Raw genomic sequence first — 18,510 nt, 5'->3', positions numbered from 1 at the left:
GAGGTAAACAATTGTTTATGAGTCCTATAACATTCTGAAGTTGAACTTATTCATTAACGTGGAGCTATTGTGTTGGGAGTGAGGAAGAAAAAAACAAGGCCAAGGACAAGAGGAACTTTAAAACACATCTTCCTTAAAGATAGGGATGTAATCTTATTAGAATTCAGAAAAATTCATTTGATGCACTGCCAAAAAATGGGTCAATGACGACCTCTTGAGTGATTGCTTTCAGCGTAGGTTTTCTTGTGCTTCACAAACTCAATTCTGGGAGGTTTGGGGTATTGCTATTCAACACCATTAGCACGCTCCCTTTTGCTGTGGAGGCCGCCTTGAATAGAAATGGGCAGCACCAATCCAACAATTCTCCATTCAATGATGTTGGCCGCATTTTCTGGAGGTAGACAATCATTCAGTCCAGAGTTATTGTGTAATCACGCAGAAAGTAGAGCTATGAGATTTGATTTGGATGAGTAGTGTTACTTTGTCACCAGTCTCCACCATTTCGAACCAAATTAAGGGGCAACACTTATTCGCCAATCATAGACAGAAATAACAATAGTTCTGTATACAGAGCACTTTTCCATCACACAGATTTCTCTATACCTGCGTTTCTTTGGACTTCTGTTATCTGTAGTTGCTTTCAGCAGGTCTTAAATCTATTTTTGCATTGTGGAGTCAGGAGTCTTAATATTTCCTACCCAGATTTATACAATGCTGACCTTTATTTACAATTACCAGCATTGATGGTATAATCAGTACCACTGATTTTCAGTGTTAATCAAAGCATCAGCAGTTGGGGATGTTCAAATCTACCTAAAATTATAGGACACAGACACATGATACTCTGATTAGCCCCAGCACAGTAAAGTCATTTTATGCTCTTAATATTCCAAAAAGCCATGATGTGAACATATGCATGGTGACATTATTTTTACAAACACCAGTGAATTAATGTCACAAATTTTTTTTTTATTTAAGATAAAAATAACTAAACCCCAGTCTCCCTGAAAACACACACCCAAACCATAAACATTACATTACATTGGATTTTCCTGCTGTTAAACCCTTTACCTGTGTTAATTAAGAACACCCAGAAATACAGAAGTAAATGAAATAACATTCATTTGTCATAAGCTATTTGCTGTCAGTTGAGTTGTGGAACTAACTTGTACAGAGTTGATTATATAGTAATAACTTATTAACCTTGTAGGTAAAGGGCTTTTTCTCTTGAATGGCTCATTAGTCAGCTCTATAGAGCACCATACGGTGGCTTGCTTTATGTTATTGTGTACTCTGTATGTGTATGAGGGTCACATGTTTAGTTTCATGCAGAGTTCTGAAGAGCAGAGCGGTGCATCAGTACTGACCACATGGGACCAACAAATTAAAATGATTTATAGTCCTGTATTAGCATATACTTTGAGTTCTGTTGAGTGAAGCATGTTTAAAGTAAAACACTTGAGCTATTCCTTTTGAAGACTTGGCTATTAACGCTACAGTAGGATATTTGCAGCTGCTTGTATGCCATATGCTGTTTGCATTCTCTCTATTTTTTTCTGAAACACTGACACAAAAACAAATTGCAGAAATAAATTCATCCAGTTTTACAGCCATTTAGCAGTGCATCGAGCTGTTATGTTGACATGGCTCATTTGAGATTCCAATGACCACTGCCAAATCATAGCATTGCTCTTCTCATTGGTTTCGGTGTTGTGGGGCCTATAGATGATCAGTCCTTACATATGTTAAGATATATTTGTATTATGCTCTTGGCAGTGTTTTACTTCAGAATCCTCCCCCTTTTGAATCGTGAACAGACCTTGGGAGCTACTGTGCTCAGTGGTGGAACAAATGAATCACAGCACAAAAATGAATCATCTCTTACTGGGTGCATTTCATATTAGAATAACAGTTCAGTCCCAGTTACTATGGCTTCTCAAGCACTGATAGAGACCAGTTGATCTAATTAAATAGTTCTTGTCCTTAGACATCAGAAATAATCTCAACATGAGTTTACTGTTTGTCTTTGAGAGTCAGTTTGGTATAGTGAGCTGGTCAGGTGTTTTTATAATATTATTTAAATCTGATGAATTTCTAGGGTTGCTCCTACTCTCTCAAATTTAGTTTGCCTCTGCATACAAAACTGAATTTGTTGGTGTGTGAGAGAATGTAATGGGCACTTCATGGTAAACTGGCCTCATGACAATTTAATTGTTGGAAAATTTGGTCCATATGCACACAAAAAATGTCCAAACAATTTAGAGCAACTAAAAGTAAGAAAAACTTCTTCATCTTATGCTGCAAAATGCCCTTTAACCTCATTTACATATGTGTGTGTGTGTATTATGCTGCCCAGTACAGCATTCCAAGCAATAAACAAGATGTATAGCTGACACATCAATAACATCAATATCATTTTAATTTACAAATACATAATTCCCTGAAAAGATAAATTAGACAGACATTTAAACTTAAACCTCAAATCAAGATATGTAGCAGACTAACAATCAGAGGATCTGGGGGGTCTTCTGGACCTGAAACAGAAGATGAGGCTAAGCTTGTAATCAGGTTTTTGGTATCAAAGATGCCAGTAAAGGCTGGAAATATATGTCCTTTTGTCCAGTGTTAGAATTCTTTGACACCAACACATATTAGTGAGTGTTTTGTGTAGTAGCCTAATAGCTGGGAGTTGTTTGACTTGTTGTCTTTATGTTGCTAATTTATTTTGCTTGTCAGAGAGTTGTCTAAACATTTTCTTTCCCTCCCTATAAAGCAAAAAATGGGTGGGTCTGTCACACTACTGTTAGGTCAACATTTAACATCTCGCCTGTGTTTCCAAATCTCCAGTAAACTTTAAAAATGGAAACATGATGTTGCCTTGTGTTAGATGTGGGCTTGATCCCTGAGAAATGAACCCATGAATCTAAAGACAACTATTACTACTATTACTATTACTTTGATACTGATGAAAACTTTCTTGATGTTTGTAATTGGGCCAATTTTCAATACATCGCAGCCTCCTTCATAATAAAAATCCTTCTCTGAATGCTCTTCATATTCTGCAATTTGTCTGTCACAGGTGTTATTGCTTTAGGCGAAGATGAACAGAGTAGGCAGAATATTCATAATACACCCACATCAGCAACACCAGTGAACACACACTGCTGCAGGGTTATTGGCCACTTATGACAGTTTACCACTACGTCAAAAGAGGCCAGTGCAGTTGGCAAAATTAATGATGCCAAGAAAATTGTGTTCAAAAAGGGAATGATTAAATTTTTTGTTTAACATGCAAGGTTTTGTCCGATACGATGCATTGGACACAGTTACACACAGTCCATTGCATTAAACCACATTTGCCACATCATGAGATATTACTATTGTCCATATATCGATCATATCACCCAGGCCATGTGAGGAATGAAGTTCAAGGCCGGGCGTTAATCTTACTCAGCCACTATCACTGCCAGGGTTACAATTTGGAAAAAAAGACAAGATAGATGTGGCACACTGTGTCAGTGAGTGTTGCCCTTGTGCAAAAAGCAAACCTTGTGAAGTATAATAGACATATGCTTTGTGAGCAGCTTGGCCACCATGTGACATAATGGAGCCAATGACAGAGACACGTGCACTGCAAAAAAGCACATGCATTTTAATAAGTTTTCCAGTTAGCAAAGTTTCAAGTGTGAAAACAGTTGGAGAAAATGTGCTAACATGATGCAGATACACACAATTATTTCCAATTCAAATCATCTAGTTTCAAGTACTTTTTAATGAAGAGACGTGACCTTAATACTCTCTGAGTCATCTTCTTGTTTGTTCCTTGTCCTGAGATGTGTGAATTCTGTGAAGTAGAGCTATCTCACAGCACTGGTGGAATTTGTCATTTCTTTGAAAAAATTAGTCTAAATATAACATTACATTAATTGTAGGATGTATCATTTTGCAGTTAATTATGCAGTTCCTCATTTATTACAATTTTATTTCTTTGATTCTCTGTGATTAACTCACACAAAGGGAACCATACAAAAATGTTCTTGATGTCCTCATTTCATGTTTTGCATTATGTGCTGTGGCTTTGCACCTCTGGCCTTCTTACCCCTCATAACATACATACACACAGGGGTGTTAGGAGTGTTAAGGGGTGTCATAGGGCATCATCATGTACTAGCGCACACACACACACACACACACACACACACACAAATACAACATGTCATGTCTCTGCTCTGCTGAGACTAGCTGTTAGAGAAACAAAGTTAATGTTCCTCTCATCTGTATGTGAAAGCAGGCTAACATCAACACACACACACACTTAACATTTTGAGCATGTTTGGCTTTCTCTTTTAGTCTCTTGTATTCTTCCTTTATGCACAAACACACACATAGATCTGCAGATGTCACAAAGATATGATGAGGAAAAACTCGTGCCACATACAGTGTAGGAGGGGAAGAGAGCAGATGAGCATCCCTGCATGTCAAATTGAGGTCAGCACTCAGCTGTTGCACGTTATACCCTAAGGAGTTCTATTGTATGCGGGGGGGGGGGGATCTGCAGTAGCGGAGTGTGTCACTTACTGTAGAGTGACTGAAAACACACACAGAGCACATGCACACACACAGGCAAGGTGGGTAACTGTAAATATTGAGCCTATTGTTATTGACTTGGGTTTTCAACACTGATCAGTTAAGTTGGATGAGGCTGTTTTTCTGCTCACAGCTGTTCAGTATATGTTGAAATTTGAAGGGGAAAACACCAACTTTGTTGAGTTTATGTGCAGAGCATGATGGTGGTCAGTGTTTCTTTAGTGAACCTTGCATGCTTACTAGTCTACTGTCGAGAAATCAGATGGAGTGTCATATTTCTTTTTCTCCTGTTGGATATAACAATTTAAAGCCTCTAAAATTCTACATTTAAACAAATAAAGTTGTGTGTGGTTTGACAACAGGTTAAACTAGGCAACTGTAATGTAATTATTCAAACTGCACATTTCTTAGGGAGCATCTTGTCACATGTTGTTTTTCACACAAACTCGGGCAGAAACAAGCACCTAATCATGCATTAGACACATATTAAACACTTATTGACATACAAATACCAAGACAGGTACACACATTGACAGTGTACTGAGCACTGGAAAGTGCAGGGATTACAGTGTCAGATTAAGGACAGATGCAAAAGCACAGGGAGGATCCCACTTCTTGGCAGGTAGTTAATATCTCACCTTTGTCTCTGTTCACTGGTGCTGGCATGCTGCCACTGTCCCAGGCTTATTAATGGCTTTCCTGCATGTCCTGCAAGGCCTGTGCTGTCAGCAGCAAAGGACAATGGGTCGGGAAGATAACCACAGAATGAGTGTGTATGTGTGTGTGCATGCACTTTTGTTTTTTGTGTTTTTGTTGCTGTTACTCTACCTTGGCTGGCACCTGTGTGCACACATCCACACCAAGAACACACACATTAAAAGCCACTTTCCACTTGTTCTAGACCAAAGCCATGTTGACTGTATTAGTATTCGTGGGCAGGACTGGCTGGTGATCTCTCAGGGAAGTGACAGTCAGAATGGGCCGTCTGGAACACTCTGTCATTCAGCCCCAGTCAGGGCCTGTCCAATAGATCCAGCCCAACTGTCAAAGCCAATGAGGGACACTAGACTAAGGAGCAGCAGGGACGGTTTGTGCTGCCAGGCGTTATGGATGATGTATAATATTAGGATGGTGTTTGTGTTATAAGCTACCTGGCAGGAGACAGTCAGTGAGCTTTGGCTCTGTGTAATAGCTTCACCAAGGATCACTATAACAGTGACACCCTGATGGATGTTTATTAATGGAGGTTAATTTGAAGCACTGTCCAGTGCTGAGACACATGGATGTGCTCCTAAAATCTGGAGTCTTGGAACTTACCTCCTGTCTTGGTCCGTAGAGTTTATTCTCATTGGATAACTGAAATGTGACATAATTGTCTCTGTGTGATTGTACTGTAGCTACTCTTGATAATTAGCAGAGAAAAGCCACTGGCTTAAGAGTTATTGCATAAAAGTGTACAGTCCAACAAGCTGTGGCTGCACAGAAATGTCAGTTTAATGTTTTGGTCATAAACCAAAGTAGTGAACAAATCAACATCTTGACCTGCAGGTGGTGCTAGTAAAATATAGCAACAATCGAGGTGTTAGGATGTCACGAAAATCCATCTGGTATTTGTTAAACTGTCAGACAGACACTGTCATCCTTAAAAACCCTAAAAGTGACTGTGATGTGTTGTTGTTGTCTGGTAGCTGCAATAGCTGTTTGTCTGGAAACATTAACATGAGCTATGAGGCCCATAATGGCTAAACAGAAGCTACATAAACTTTGTCAACAGATTATCCGTGAAAGAAGTGCGGCACAGATTCAACAGAAATGACTGATGAGCGTCTCCCACATTACTACTTTAAGAGCTTATGAAACAGTTGGTGCCAAAACACTAGCAGCAGTTATTCACAGTGTCCAGGTGGGGGTTTAGTTAATTGTGTGATATGGATTTGCCAAGCCACTTCATCCACCAGCTCAGGGTTATTGATGATGTTCCCCTAGTGTTCTTTACCCCGTATAGAGAGACTGCTCTGTCGACACAGTGTTTGGACAGCCTTTTAGTTGGCTCTATGTGGTTTAGTGGAGGCTGTTTTCCAGCAGCCATTGTCTGATGATGTATGGGCTGCTGTTTGGGCTCAGTCCACCTTTTACACTATGCTTTATTCAGCCGTGTGATGTGGCTGTGTGAACCTGGCCAGGTACTCAGTGTGGACGGCTGATGTTACAATGGCAGTGTCAGAGTGCCTGCATTTTGGAACTTGGTGCTGAAGTAGGAGACTTTCATCCACCAGAAAAAAATGAATTCAAAATACTAACATTATTTATTGCTAATTCCCATTCAAACTCTTTCATTATAGCTAAAACTTTGTGTTAGATGTATTACAGCAAAGAATCAGAAGCTTGAAAGTGGAGTTCAGACGTGTGCATTGTAACAGCACCATCAACCCATGAAGGCTGTAGTCAGACATGCATGATATGATGTGTGAATAGTAATGTTACTTAGTTAATGGGCAGGATTCATATTAATTCAAGTAACAGATTATGTTATGTCAGCATTCATAGAATCAAATAATTGCCTTGTTACCACTAGGGTAAAATTTTATACTCTTTCCATTAATACTTCCTGCAGTGTGTGCCTCTAGAATTGGAAAACTATATTTTCATGATAACAATGAATTGCAAACAGTCTGTGTCTTTGGCATCACATCTAGTAGCAAAACAGCTTCATAGTTTGTTTCATTTCTCCCTGGGATACTGAGACACCAATTCATTACTTGTTTAATGGCAATTCCTGTGTGTTTAGGGCTTCACAGAATACTATCATAATTCATCCATGCCCACCTGTGCAGCTTCTGCTCCAGATGTAATGTTTTGTTTCCACCCATTTGGGGCTTAACATGGACATTTCAGCATTTGAATGAGCCTGTATCTGCAGATAGTTTGCATGCTTATTCCAACATGTGCATGGTTTGTGGTCACAACCAATTTCACTGCGTGCCTATGGAGCTCCTTCTCATTGAACATTTGCCCCACACTTGATTCCATTTAATTAAGCTGAGCTCAAATGGCTAATGGCTGCAGGGAGCAAAGGGAGTGAAGGTTGACTGTGGAGATTTTACTATGGGAAATCTTTTAACCCTGTTGTCATAATCTGCATGACAAGCAAGAATAATTCAGCAGAAGGTCACACATAACCAGTTGTTATTTCTTTATTTTCAAGATCAATATTAATCTTAGACAAATTAAGTCACATACAGCAGTCGTTTTATTTCAACACCCTTATTTCAGAAACATCCAGGCTAAATATTTTCACATCCTTGTCTGAGGGATTTCACTCAGTTACATCCTCAGTGTTGCCTCCCCATATATTCCCTTGGCTCTTCTGGTCCACACTGAGCAGAGCAAGTCATCAAACGAGATGCCAAACCATTGCTATCTGATAGCACAACACTGACCTTCTCTTCCCCATATCTGATGGTGGTTTTTATCTACCAGACAAATGTCAGAAATACCATTCCCCAAGCAGAATCGCTTTAGCACCACAGCCAAACTTTTTCTCTCTCCTTCCTGCCTCGCATTCCTCCCCTCCTGGTGGAGCTCCTAGCAAGACATCTGCAATACTGAGGCTGACAAGTCCAACTGTGATGTAGGAGAGAGCTCAGAGCTCACCTGAATCCTGCGGATGAGAATGTAAGAGGAAAACAGCCAACAATATCATTAGAATTTCATAAAGCTGAAAGAGTTAATTAAAGTATTTGACCACTATTAAAACACCCTTTATAAAAGCAGACGTATACTTATAAGTCATTCTTCGAGGAATAATAATCAGCAATATATTGTTTATTTTTTGTTTACTCATTTAAATATCCATTTCAAACACAAATATTCACATAAATCCTTAGTTATATGAATAATATATATAAATTAAACTTATTTGTGTGCCTTTTGAAACGTACAAACAGCCTATAATTTGCTCCCTTCTTTAAATTAACAGACATGGACGACCTGCTGATACTTTTAACAACCTTTGCTGGCAAAATATGAACAAACTAAAAAAAACTGAAATGCACAGTTACAGTCAGCTAAGTTTAGTTTACAGTCAGCTCTTTTTGTTCAATGTGTAGCCCTGTTCTAATCTTTTATGGAGATTTTCACAGTTTGTATGTGCTTATTAATGTTTTTAGATCTTGATTTCCTCCTAGGGCCTTACTAATCTTTAACAATAGTGTGATTATACTTTGTTTGCCATTTTAAATTCAGCAGTTGTAGTTACATACTGCATGTGTTTGGTGGTGAGACTGATTTTGACTCGGTGTGTTTCTTAGAGGAGAGCTAGTCTCTGCCAATGGAAATGGAAATGGAAATGCCAAAGTTGTCCATGTTGCAAACACAGTGATGTCATTGCTTCAAGTAACAAGTAATGGACAATTGATTGTCCAACACTGCCTCTAACGGTACAAAAAAATAATGTAAGAGTGTTTGGAAAGCTGTCAGACCCTGTTACTCATATTGCTGTTTCTCACGTTCTTAAAGAAACTGCTTCATTTGTCCAAAACCATAATGACATTCAATAAAAGAACCACACAGATGATTGTAAGTCGTTCACATTTTTCACAGATGTGGCCCAACACCCCTTTTGGCAGCAGCACTGGTATAATACAGTATGAGACGGTTTTGTATTTGATATGCATAGCACTATGGCTGGTTGTACATTGCACCCAGAGGCCCTGGGGCCCAATGAATAAGGTCATGACAGAGGATTAGAAGAGAATACAATGGAGACAAATTGTTCATGTTTGTTATGAAATCAGGTTTCTAGCATAAAGATGAGGTCAGGGTGTTGTGGAATAGAAATGAGTTCCCTGAAGGCACTGACTAGGAAGTCACTGAGAAATGTGTTTGAACACAAGAAGTGCTACTGTCACTTTGAGACATGCAAATCAAGGCACGGCTCGGTTAGAAAACAATTGCTTTGGTTGATGTAGGTTTTTGGGATGAAATAATTGCTTTTGTGGACATGTTCTCTATTGTGTGAATTTAGTGCAGTAGTTTTAAAGGTGAAGAGATTATGTGAAATACTTTCATTTAAAACACATCATATATTTTTAACTCATCTGTGTGCTTTAAAAGTTTCTTTATTAGTGCTAGCCCATTTTGTGCCTTTCATGAATTACCTCTATATTTGAGTGACGAAGCTAAGCATTCGTTTTTTTCCCTGCAAAATAAGTTTACAGTTCCACAGTTGAATGAATGTTTACAAAGACTCCTGTAACCATCCCAATGAACAAAATACTTTATTTGCAGCATGATTTTAATGGAGCAAGCTACAGGGCAAAAAAGAGCCACAGGTGAATTTTCAAACAATGAAAAATAACACCCAGCCCCAGAAAAAACAAAAACGTCACCTAACAAACTAGACCCAAAGGGCAGCAATACATACTGACTGGTCAACCCACTCAGAAAGAAGAAGGGGTTACAAAGATAAACCCAACTAAGCAAACAACAGAAACAAGTAAACAAAACAGTGAATCAGTCACTTAACCAAAAACAAATTTCACAACAAACAAAAATATCATGAATATAACTTTATCTCAAAAAAATCTCCAAAACTACAAATCCCAATCCCCCCCCTTCTCTGTCAGTAATTTTGGTTCAGTCCTTGGCTTGGGCCTCCCCAGATAATCAGACTCAACCCTTAACAGCCTCTTTTGCCACACCAAGAAAGGAAGTCAGACAGGTAATTCAAAGACAAAGAGAAATCAAATTAATGTCATAAATAAACCAACAAATACTAATATCATCGAACAGTGTTAGCGCACCTCATTTAGAAAACAGTGTAGCATCCAAACCTGCTAATAAACTAAATGCTAAACCAAATCAACAATGTGATTTCTCCCAAATTAGGTGTCTGCAAATGAATATAATTAAACATCTTATAGTTTAGTTGTAGTTATAATATAGTTAAACTTTCCCATGTGTGGGACAGTGATTAAAAAAAAAAAAGTTTGTTTTGCTTACGCAGTTGAGACTTAATTTCTTAATCTTAGCCATGAAAGTACATTTCACTGCTTTGCATAATGGACCCATAATGTTAATAAAATTAATTGAGGTTCTGCAGAAGCTGTTTGCAGTTGGTCATACAAGGAGTCCATGTTGCACAGTGCAGAGATGCTGCTTCTCTATCTGTATTTTGTGTTTGTATGTGCATGTGTGGATACAAGGTTGCAGACAGGTGCAGGCCTGTGTTTTTCACAGTGTGGCAAAATGACATTATCCACTGAGGTGTGTGTGTTCCTCACTAAGAAGTCAGGTACAGCAAGACAGGAAAGAAGAGGGTGGCTGGGTATGTTGAGGCAGAGACGGAGACAAACCACGAGTGGAAAGAGGTGGATGGATTGTAACTGAGGCAGGTGTTGGTTGTTCCAGCATGTCAGACAAACACCACACTCTAAGACAGGGGCTAAGTAGGAGCAGGTTGGCCCACAGTCAGATTTAGGGAGTCATGGTGCTTAATCATCCTGGGCTTGGTGCTAGAGTTGACAGTTGAGTTATGAGTGGGAGCTACAGGTAGGAGACCCAGTCTTCCCACTGCTTACCATGACCTTCGCACAGGACATAAATAATGCAGGGACCATAAAATACTGATATAGGATAACTGGGCCCAGTCTTGGTCTGGGTTGATCTTGGATTTGTGTGAACAGCAACTGTAGTATAAGGTGCAATGTAATGGACAGTGTGAAGCTGCACTACTGTTCAGAACTGTGATACTTGAGACTAATGTTATGCTATAGCTCAGTATCAAACCCTCAGTCTTGTGCCAGTTTAGACTTGGACCTGTCTTGAGCCACTATACTTGATCCTGTCTGTATAAAGCCATTGCTACATCTGTCTCTGATGTGAGCTGGCACATCCAATCATGCCAGGCTGCATTAACTGCCTGAAATGCATCCTCTCAGGAAAGAATTTGGCTGCTTTTACTGTACATCTGCCCTCCACATCTTGCCGTTGGCTTGGTTGACATTCTGATGTGAATTCGGGTATATGCTGATGCAAGTTGAAACATGATGGATTACAAGTCATGTCACTCATACTTTGATCCTTGTTGATTTAGCTCCCTTTAACTTAGACACACAGGGAGAAAGTGGCAGAACATCAGAAGCCACCAGACCTCAATCCAGCAGCAGCAGTACTCTTAACCACCTTTATCTAAACATCAAAACAGGAAATATCTTCCGAAAGACCAGTGTTCATTCTGTTGCACTTTCAGAGACTTTGACTATCTTTGCCAAAAAGCACTGAAGCTGTGGTTTTGTATATGGATCACTCTTGGTTAATGTGATCCATTAAGCATTACAAAAATGCAACAACAGAAATGAAGATTATTTAGGGAAATATTTTTGTGACCTTAATTGCCTGTTAATTTCACCTTGAAAATTCAGAAATAACCTGCAGGTACATGTTTAAATGCCCTGCTCCAGTATCAGCTGTAGACACACCAATAGACTATATACACATGCAGAGCAAAGAAGCAACACAGTAGCAGCTACTGAGTCTGATTGCAGTAATATTTCTGTGGTGCTTTCTTAAAATGCTGTAGTGAAGGAGCATGTGTCTGACTGGAAGGAGAAACAGGTTTTCCTTTTTTTTCTGGATGCTGATGAGACACTTGGGATGCTGCCATATTAACAACAACCTTCTGAAAATAGGCTGCCAGAGGTTTTAGTAGTTATTGCATACCTCCTCTAGACAACCTGTAGGTTTAAATGTCAAGTTGTTTCCTTATATACCAAAAAGCTTCATTTTTGTGTGTTTTATTATGTTCCAGACTAAATTGGCATGTGGATAAAGGCAAACCTCAGTCCCTTTTATTTAAATGCTGATGCTATCCAGCCATGTTAGTGTACAGTACTGTAGGTGAATGTATTAGCTATATTACCGCCCTAAATGGTTAATATAATGGTTAATACCTTGGTTTATTTCCCTGCTCTGTAATGACCTTATGCTAAAATAGCCTTTATTCAACCTTTGGACCTATCTTAGTGACATCTGCTTTACACCGAGACATTTCTCTAAGAACCTTATTGTTAGTTGAAAGTAAGCTCTAATGAGTAATCAACAATAATTTCATCATACAATTTCTATTAGAGAGGAGTTGTTTTAATTAAAAGATTCATTAAGTTAGCTCATTAATTTCCCCACAGGTGCCACTGATTCTCAGGAGACTTAGAGACTGATTAGAGAACAGTGGCTGTGTTAAAGGGCGAGTTCTGTCTGGTTTCATCCTCTGATGAAGTAGATTCACTGGCAGTCAATAAAAAACATTGTTAAATGGTGAATGGTTTGTTTTTCATTTGGTTTTGAGAGCTCATCACTTTGGACTTTCTGCCTATTCCTGTACGCCCAAAGACACAGAGGGTCACAATGATTTGTGACTTTAAATCACCTGTAGGTTTGAATGGCGGCGTGACTCTATGTTGCACTGTGACAGAGTAGCGCCCTGTCCAGGTTGTACCCCTCCTCTTACCCAATGTCAGACAGAATTGGATCCAACCTCCTATGACCCTCTGTAGCATAAGCATTATAGCCTACAGATGGATGGATCTTACAGTATAGTGAAAGACAGTGGTACTTTTCCCACAGTGTGCCAATCATAATCCTTTGAGCAGGGTGCTTAACTCCTGACTGACCATTGCACATAATTTCAGTGCATTTTCCATGTATTGCAACTCAAGTCCTCTGCCTGCCCTCCAGCCATATACCGTAGCTGTCAGTCTGACACTTTTCTGGGTTGATGTATGCAGGATGCTATCTATCATTGCAATGACATTGCATATCCCCTTCAGTTTGACACATTTGACAGACACTCTCACCCATTATTGCAGTGGTATCACTTTGCCTGTTATCACTGTATCTGCAGTACTCAGAGTTCCACTTGCATTGCATGCTCAGTACATAGTATAAAGTTATACTGTTATTTAGATAGTCTTTATGAATATTATACCTGCTGAGTGATTAGTGAGAACATCACCTGGCATTTCAGGCTCAAAAGACATCATGATAGATGTGAAATGTTGGAAAGACATCGTAGGACAGAGTGTTGGCCCACACCATCGATCACACATGCAGAGCAGATGACACAGTTCTTTCTCTCTCTTCCAGCAGGCGAGTTTATCAGTGCTGCCCAGAATATTTAACAGGGAAGAGAGCGCACCCGTGGGATCTCATTTGCACAGGTGTCCATCTGGTAGAAGTTGTCTGGTATAATCTCCACATCATGTCATATTTGCATCCAGGCTTCATGAAAAAAGCACACTTACTGTAAATGGAGTGCATGGCACTGGCCAATTCAAAGGGCGAGGGATTATTTGCTGACACTGTAGCAAAGACCAGTGTGTGTACTAATCCACGAGGCAGCTAATGCTGCACAATTATGGAAGGATTTAACATGTTTGTAATTGTTTGCTGGTTCAGCTCAATTTGTGTAACCAGCTTTCATTGGGAAATTAGTTATGAGATTTTCCTAAACATTGGCAATTTGTTTGGTCTTTTAACCAGAAGGGATTTGCAGTCAGGCTGGAGGACTTGTCAGTTGTGACAGTCTTATTAGCAAGTTTGAGAATAGAAAAGGTGCTCTTATTGAATTCAATGATCATCGAGGACCTTTGCTTCTGTTCTCTCCTTCAAATTGCACAACATTCACAGTGAATCAATGTATTCATTGATCCCTGTGTTCTGTTCAGAATTACTCAAGCATCAGATCCAATCTCAAAATCATTGTGCCATTAATGACCCACACAGGGTAGCTATAAATGCTTAGCAGCTGTATCTTTTCCTCTTACGTGGTTGTGGACCATCACTCTGCAGTGCAGGACTAGATCTGATCAGGATTTCAGAATGGTTTAGTAGTAAAGATAGGCTTCCCAAGAGAGGGGCAACACAAATCACTGAAGATAGCCTGCAATACATTTAAATAAAATGTTTACTCCACTGTGCATAAATGTTCATCAATGTCTGTGGTCCAGACGAAGATAAAGTCTCCAAATATTACACATAATCTTGAATGTTATGTATCCCCTTGTATTATTCATTCTCTTCCTAATGCATATGACCTGAGCCGTTGCAGTACATCCATTAGAGCAAGTGATTTTCTGCTAGTTCGTACTGTATCTGCTTAACTGAAAACAAAAGGCTCAATACATCTTCCAATCAAGTGCTGTTGACATTCAGAGCTTGTTGCTCCATATTACCACAGGTGCCCCTGCCTCTCAAACACACACACCCACACCCACACTTTCAGTATTTTAGAGAGGTAGTGTCATGCTTTGCTGGTTTTCATATTTGAATGGATTAGAAAACATTTAAGAATGTGTAATTGTGCAGATTAAGGGTCATACTAGAGATTATTCAGCAAAGTTTTGCCTTAAAAAATAAGACAAGTTGTGAACATAGTAACTTTCCAACAGAAGGTTTCTGTCTCCCTCTGCAGCATCTTATGAATCTGAGGATTGAACGTTGTTAAGATTTTGACATGTACTTTTTAATTTCTGTGATGCCAGAGATGGACTGCTTCTATCTTTAGTTTGTTGGATCTGACAAGACCTCAGTATTTAAACTCGTTTATTTCTCAGACTAATTCCTACACTTCATATTTCTACAGGAACTCCACATACTGCATGAAGGTGTCCATGTCTCTCACAGTGGCGGAGAACGACACAGACCTGTGCTACAACTCTAAAATGAGGTTCTTTGAAAAGGCAGAACTAAGCAAAAGTAAAGACATCATCTGTCCAGGCATAGAGGACTATGTGCAGCCGGGAGTGGAGCCTGAGATTGTGTGGTACAAGGTAAAATGCAACTTTTTTGTGTTATTTCACAAATACAGTAATATAAATACACCAATAATAGCTGAATAGCCTGTATTCAGTTGTATTCTGATCTAAATAGCTTTAAATACCATTTCATCTCTGACAATTGACACTAAAAGTATAAAACGTGTGTGCGTGTGTATATACATATATATATATCTAAATAGATTTACCGCTTGTGTTTCCTGTGTTACGAAACTTAAACCTTTCCTGCCTACTCATTGAGGATTCTGTCGTCCAAGCGTAATTGACCTATAGCCAGATCTTCTGTGTTCGACAGGAGGGTTTAACGGAGCTGTTAGTTGAAGCTCAGTGGCCAGTTCATCAAACAGGAAAGAGTTCTGGATTAGGTAGCCACATTGCTTTTTCGTTTTTCCACTGAATCAAATTAAAAGACCACATAATGACTGTGGGCTTCACACCCTCCAGTTATTGGCTCTCACTTTGTCACTGAGGGCTGATTGAATTCTAGGAGGCATGTCTTGGACCACAGTTTGAAACCAAACCCACCGTGCCCCAGTTTCATTTGCCTCTAGTGTTATGTGACCCAAAATCTAAAAGACCTTGGCTGTTTCTTGAAGTCCATCCTTATGTTATACTCACCAACTATAAATTAGTTTGTCGTGGGAAGAGTCCTCAATCAATTTAAACCTAACGCTGTTACACAGTGTCCCCTGGATTCTTTTTACACTGGTAGAAATGTGGTTTTGATCATTTCTTCCATAAAATTGTGATCAAGCATGGGAGAAAACACCCCCTTTATCCATGTGGACAACATAATAATCTGTGTGATTTGCAAGTTTTATACTGTACCTGTAGTGGTCACAATATATTTAAAGTATTTAAAAAACACTACAGTACAAAAAGAATTTACAATTATCCTGGTGTCTCTGACCATTGGTCCTTTTATCAAAACCTCAGCCGGTGTCACACATTGAATCTGGCTCCAAGATGAAGTTTAAATTGGGTAAAGATGGGGTCAAGACCTACAGACTAAAGCTAGAGCTCCACCAAGCTCATGACTTAACCTTTTCTGTTTGAAGTACACTGCACATGGAAATTAAGCATCGTAACTATATTTGCAGGCGAATAGCGGTGATCTTGCCATGAATCCACAGTGAGCACTCAGCATAGCTGATGATAAATGCACCACCATTCAGTCCCACAAGTTGTGGTAAAACAATATTAGGGCATGTGCAATAGACCAAATAAAGTTTGCATAATTTAGTGAGAGCTTGCTTATTGATCTGATGCCTCTCCGCCATGTTCTATAAAGATGTAGACAGCTAGTGTGGTCTATGGATTTAGCCTTTCTTCATTCAGTATGCTTAAATATAAAGCCTCATGTCTTTTTTCTGTTGCTAATGATTAGAACAAAACGTGTTTCCTGCTGATTTCAATCTGTTGTTACAACTGAAAGCTCAAAGTACAACTGCCGCAGTGTATTTGCTTTAAACCCATACACGTTATCCTTACGGTGTTTTTTTTTTTTCTTTCTTTCTTTCTTTTGAATAAAGGAGTGCAGGCCAAAGCACTGGAGACAAACCATAGAAAGGAGGAGGGACACGCTGTCCATCAAGGAAGTACGGGAAGATGACATTGGGAATTACACCTGTGAATTGCAGTTTGGGAACTTTGTGGTGCGGAGGACTACTGAGCTGTCTGTCACAGGTAAAGAAGCACTATTAAAGTTTTGGAAGGCAGAATTGTCAGTGTGTATTTGTTTTAGATGTTTAAATATTGGCCTCAGGTCTTCTGAAGATTGTTTCATTACACTGTGATCTGGCAAAAAATGCCAACGCTTTAGGTTGCTGTTGAAAAATTAAGCCTTTGAAAGCTGATTGTTGCACCTTTTGCTGAAGTGTCACAGTCAATAGCAGTGCTGTCTTTTACTTCTAGGCTACTTTAATTGCTAAGTAGTGGAATTCACACAGCCGCTTCAGCACTTTTTCTTAAGACTGTTGAAATATTTAAGCCTGAACCTAAAGTGTTTGACAGATTGCTTATCCCTGACACTGTCAGACAACCCCAAATTTACAACTTAATTATATATGCTTCTGTTTGGTTTTTTTTAGCTTATCTGATTGGAAGTAGTTCTGGTAGTTTACCTGAGTGATGTGAAAATGTAATTTCACGAAGCAGCAGCTTCTCCTCTATGTGACACATTTGGCTGAGCTCACCTTTCCCATGGTTCCTCACTTCTGCAAGGATATGAGCAAATGCAGGATGACGCAGACCGAAATAAAACAGAGAGAAGTAAGGAGGTCTCGGATGCATAGAGGAACTGTTCGGTTTCAGTGCAACTGCCATTACGCAGTGTGGGTCAGACAAAGTGTTTGCTGTTAACTGCTACCTGATTACATTTTATAGTCCCTTTAAACAGACAAAGACAGACTCTAGTGAAGGCAGAGTGAGGTTATAAATCATTTTCTCACCAGCCTGAAATTGTGATCCTGGGGGAATAGTCTTAATCTCCCTATCTACTTTGGAGACATTCAGCATTTGAAAACCGGTGTAAAAAATGATTAATGAGTGGGCAGTAGAAGTGGCATTTGTGGTCCTTTAGATAGAAATATACTCTTAAAGATGCGTCCGTGTGGGTTTTTCTCCCACAGCCAGTCTGCTTTTACGTGTGAATGCGCTCTGTTTAAATGATAGACTGGCAGTTAGTCTAGATATGTACCCTGCATCTTGCTGCTGGGATATGGTCCAGCCTTTACAACCCTTAAGGAGTATAAAAAGCCATAGACAAATGGTTATACTTCATGTTTATTTGATGGTTTGATTTAAGATAAAGTTGTCAGTATGTGTGATAGAAAATGAAGTGATTTCATTTTTCTGGTAGAGTTTTTTCACTCAGTTCTATAATTTACTCTAAAGTTTGCTCGTAAAGTGGTACATGATTTCACAGTGCATTGATTCGTAGGACTAATTCCACAGTAGTAGTAGAGTACATAGTGGTACAGTAGTTTATTGACATACTTATATGTACTGTTCACAGTGTAGAGATTTAAATAAAGGGTTTCACCCAAAATTGACTGTTATGAATTACAAATGCAATTTTACCTCAAGG

General features: G+C 39.2%; 1 protein-coding gene across 1 annotated transcript in view; it reads left to right on the top strand.

Moving 5' to 3' along the window:
- The window catches only part of LOC113127348 (interleukin-1 receptor accessory protein-like 1), a 176,056-nt gene that overhangs the window by 58,446 nt on the left and 99,100 nt on the right, over window positions 1–18,510 (top strand). The window contains exons 3-4 of the mRNA XM_026301821.1: window positions 15,230–15,416; window positions 16,955–17,108. Coding sequence (XP_026157606.1) covers window positions 15,230–15,416; window positions 16,955–17,108 — 341 coding nt within the window. The remainder of the gene's footprint in view (window positions 1–15,229; window positions 15,417–16,954; window positions 17,109–18,510) is intronic.

The sequence above is a fragment of the Mastacembelus armatus genome, chromosome 2 (genome assembly GCF_900324485.2).
Source record: "Mastacembelus armatus chromosome 2, fMasArm1.2, whole genome shotgun sequence".
NCBI lineage: Eukaryota > Metazoa > Chordata > Actinopteri > Synbranchiformes > Mastacembelidae > Mastacembelus > Mastacembelus armatus.
The sequence above is the reverse complement of the archived record's forward strand: the minus strand, read 5'-3'. Positions and strand labels throughout refer to the sequence as shown.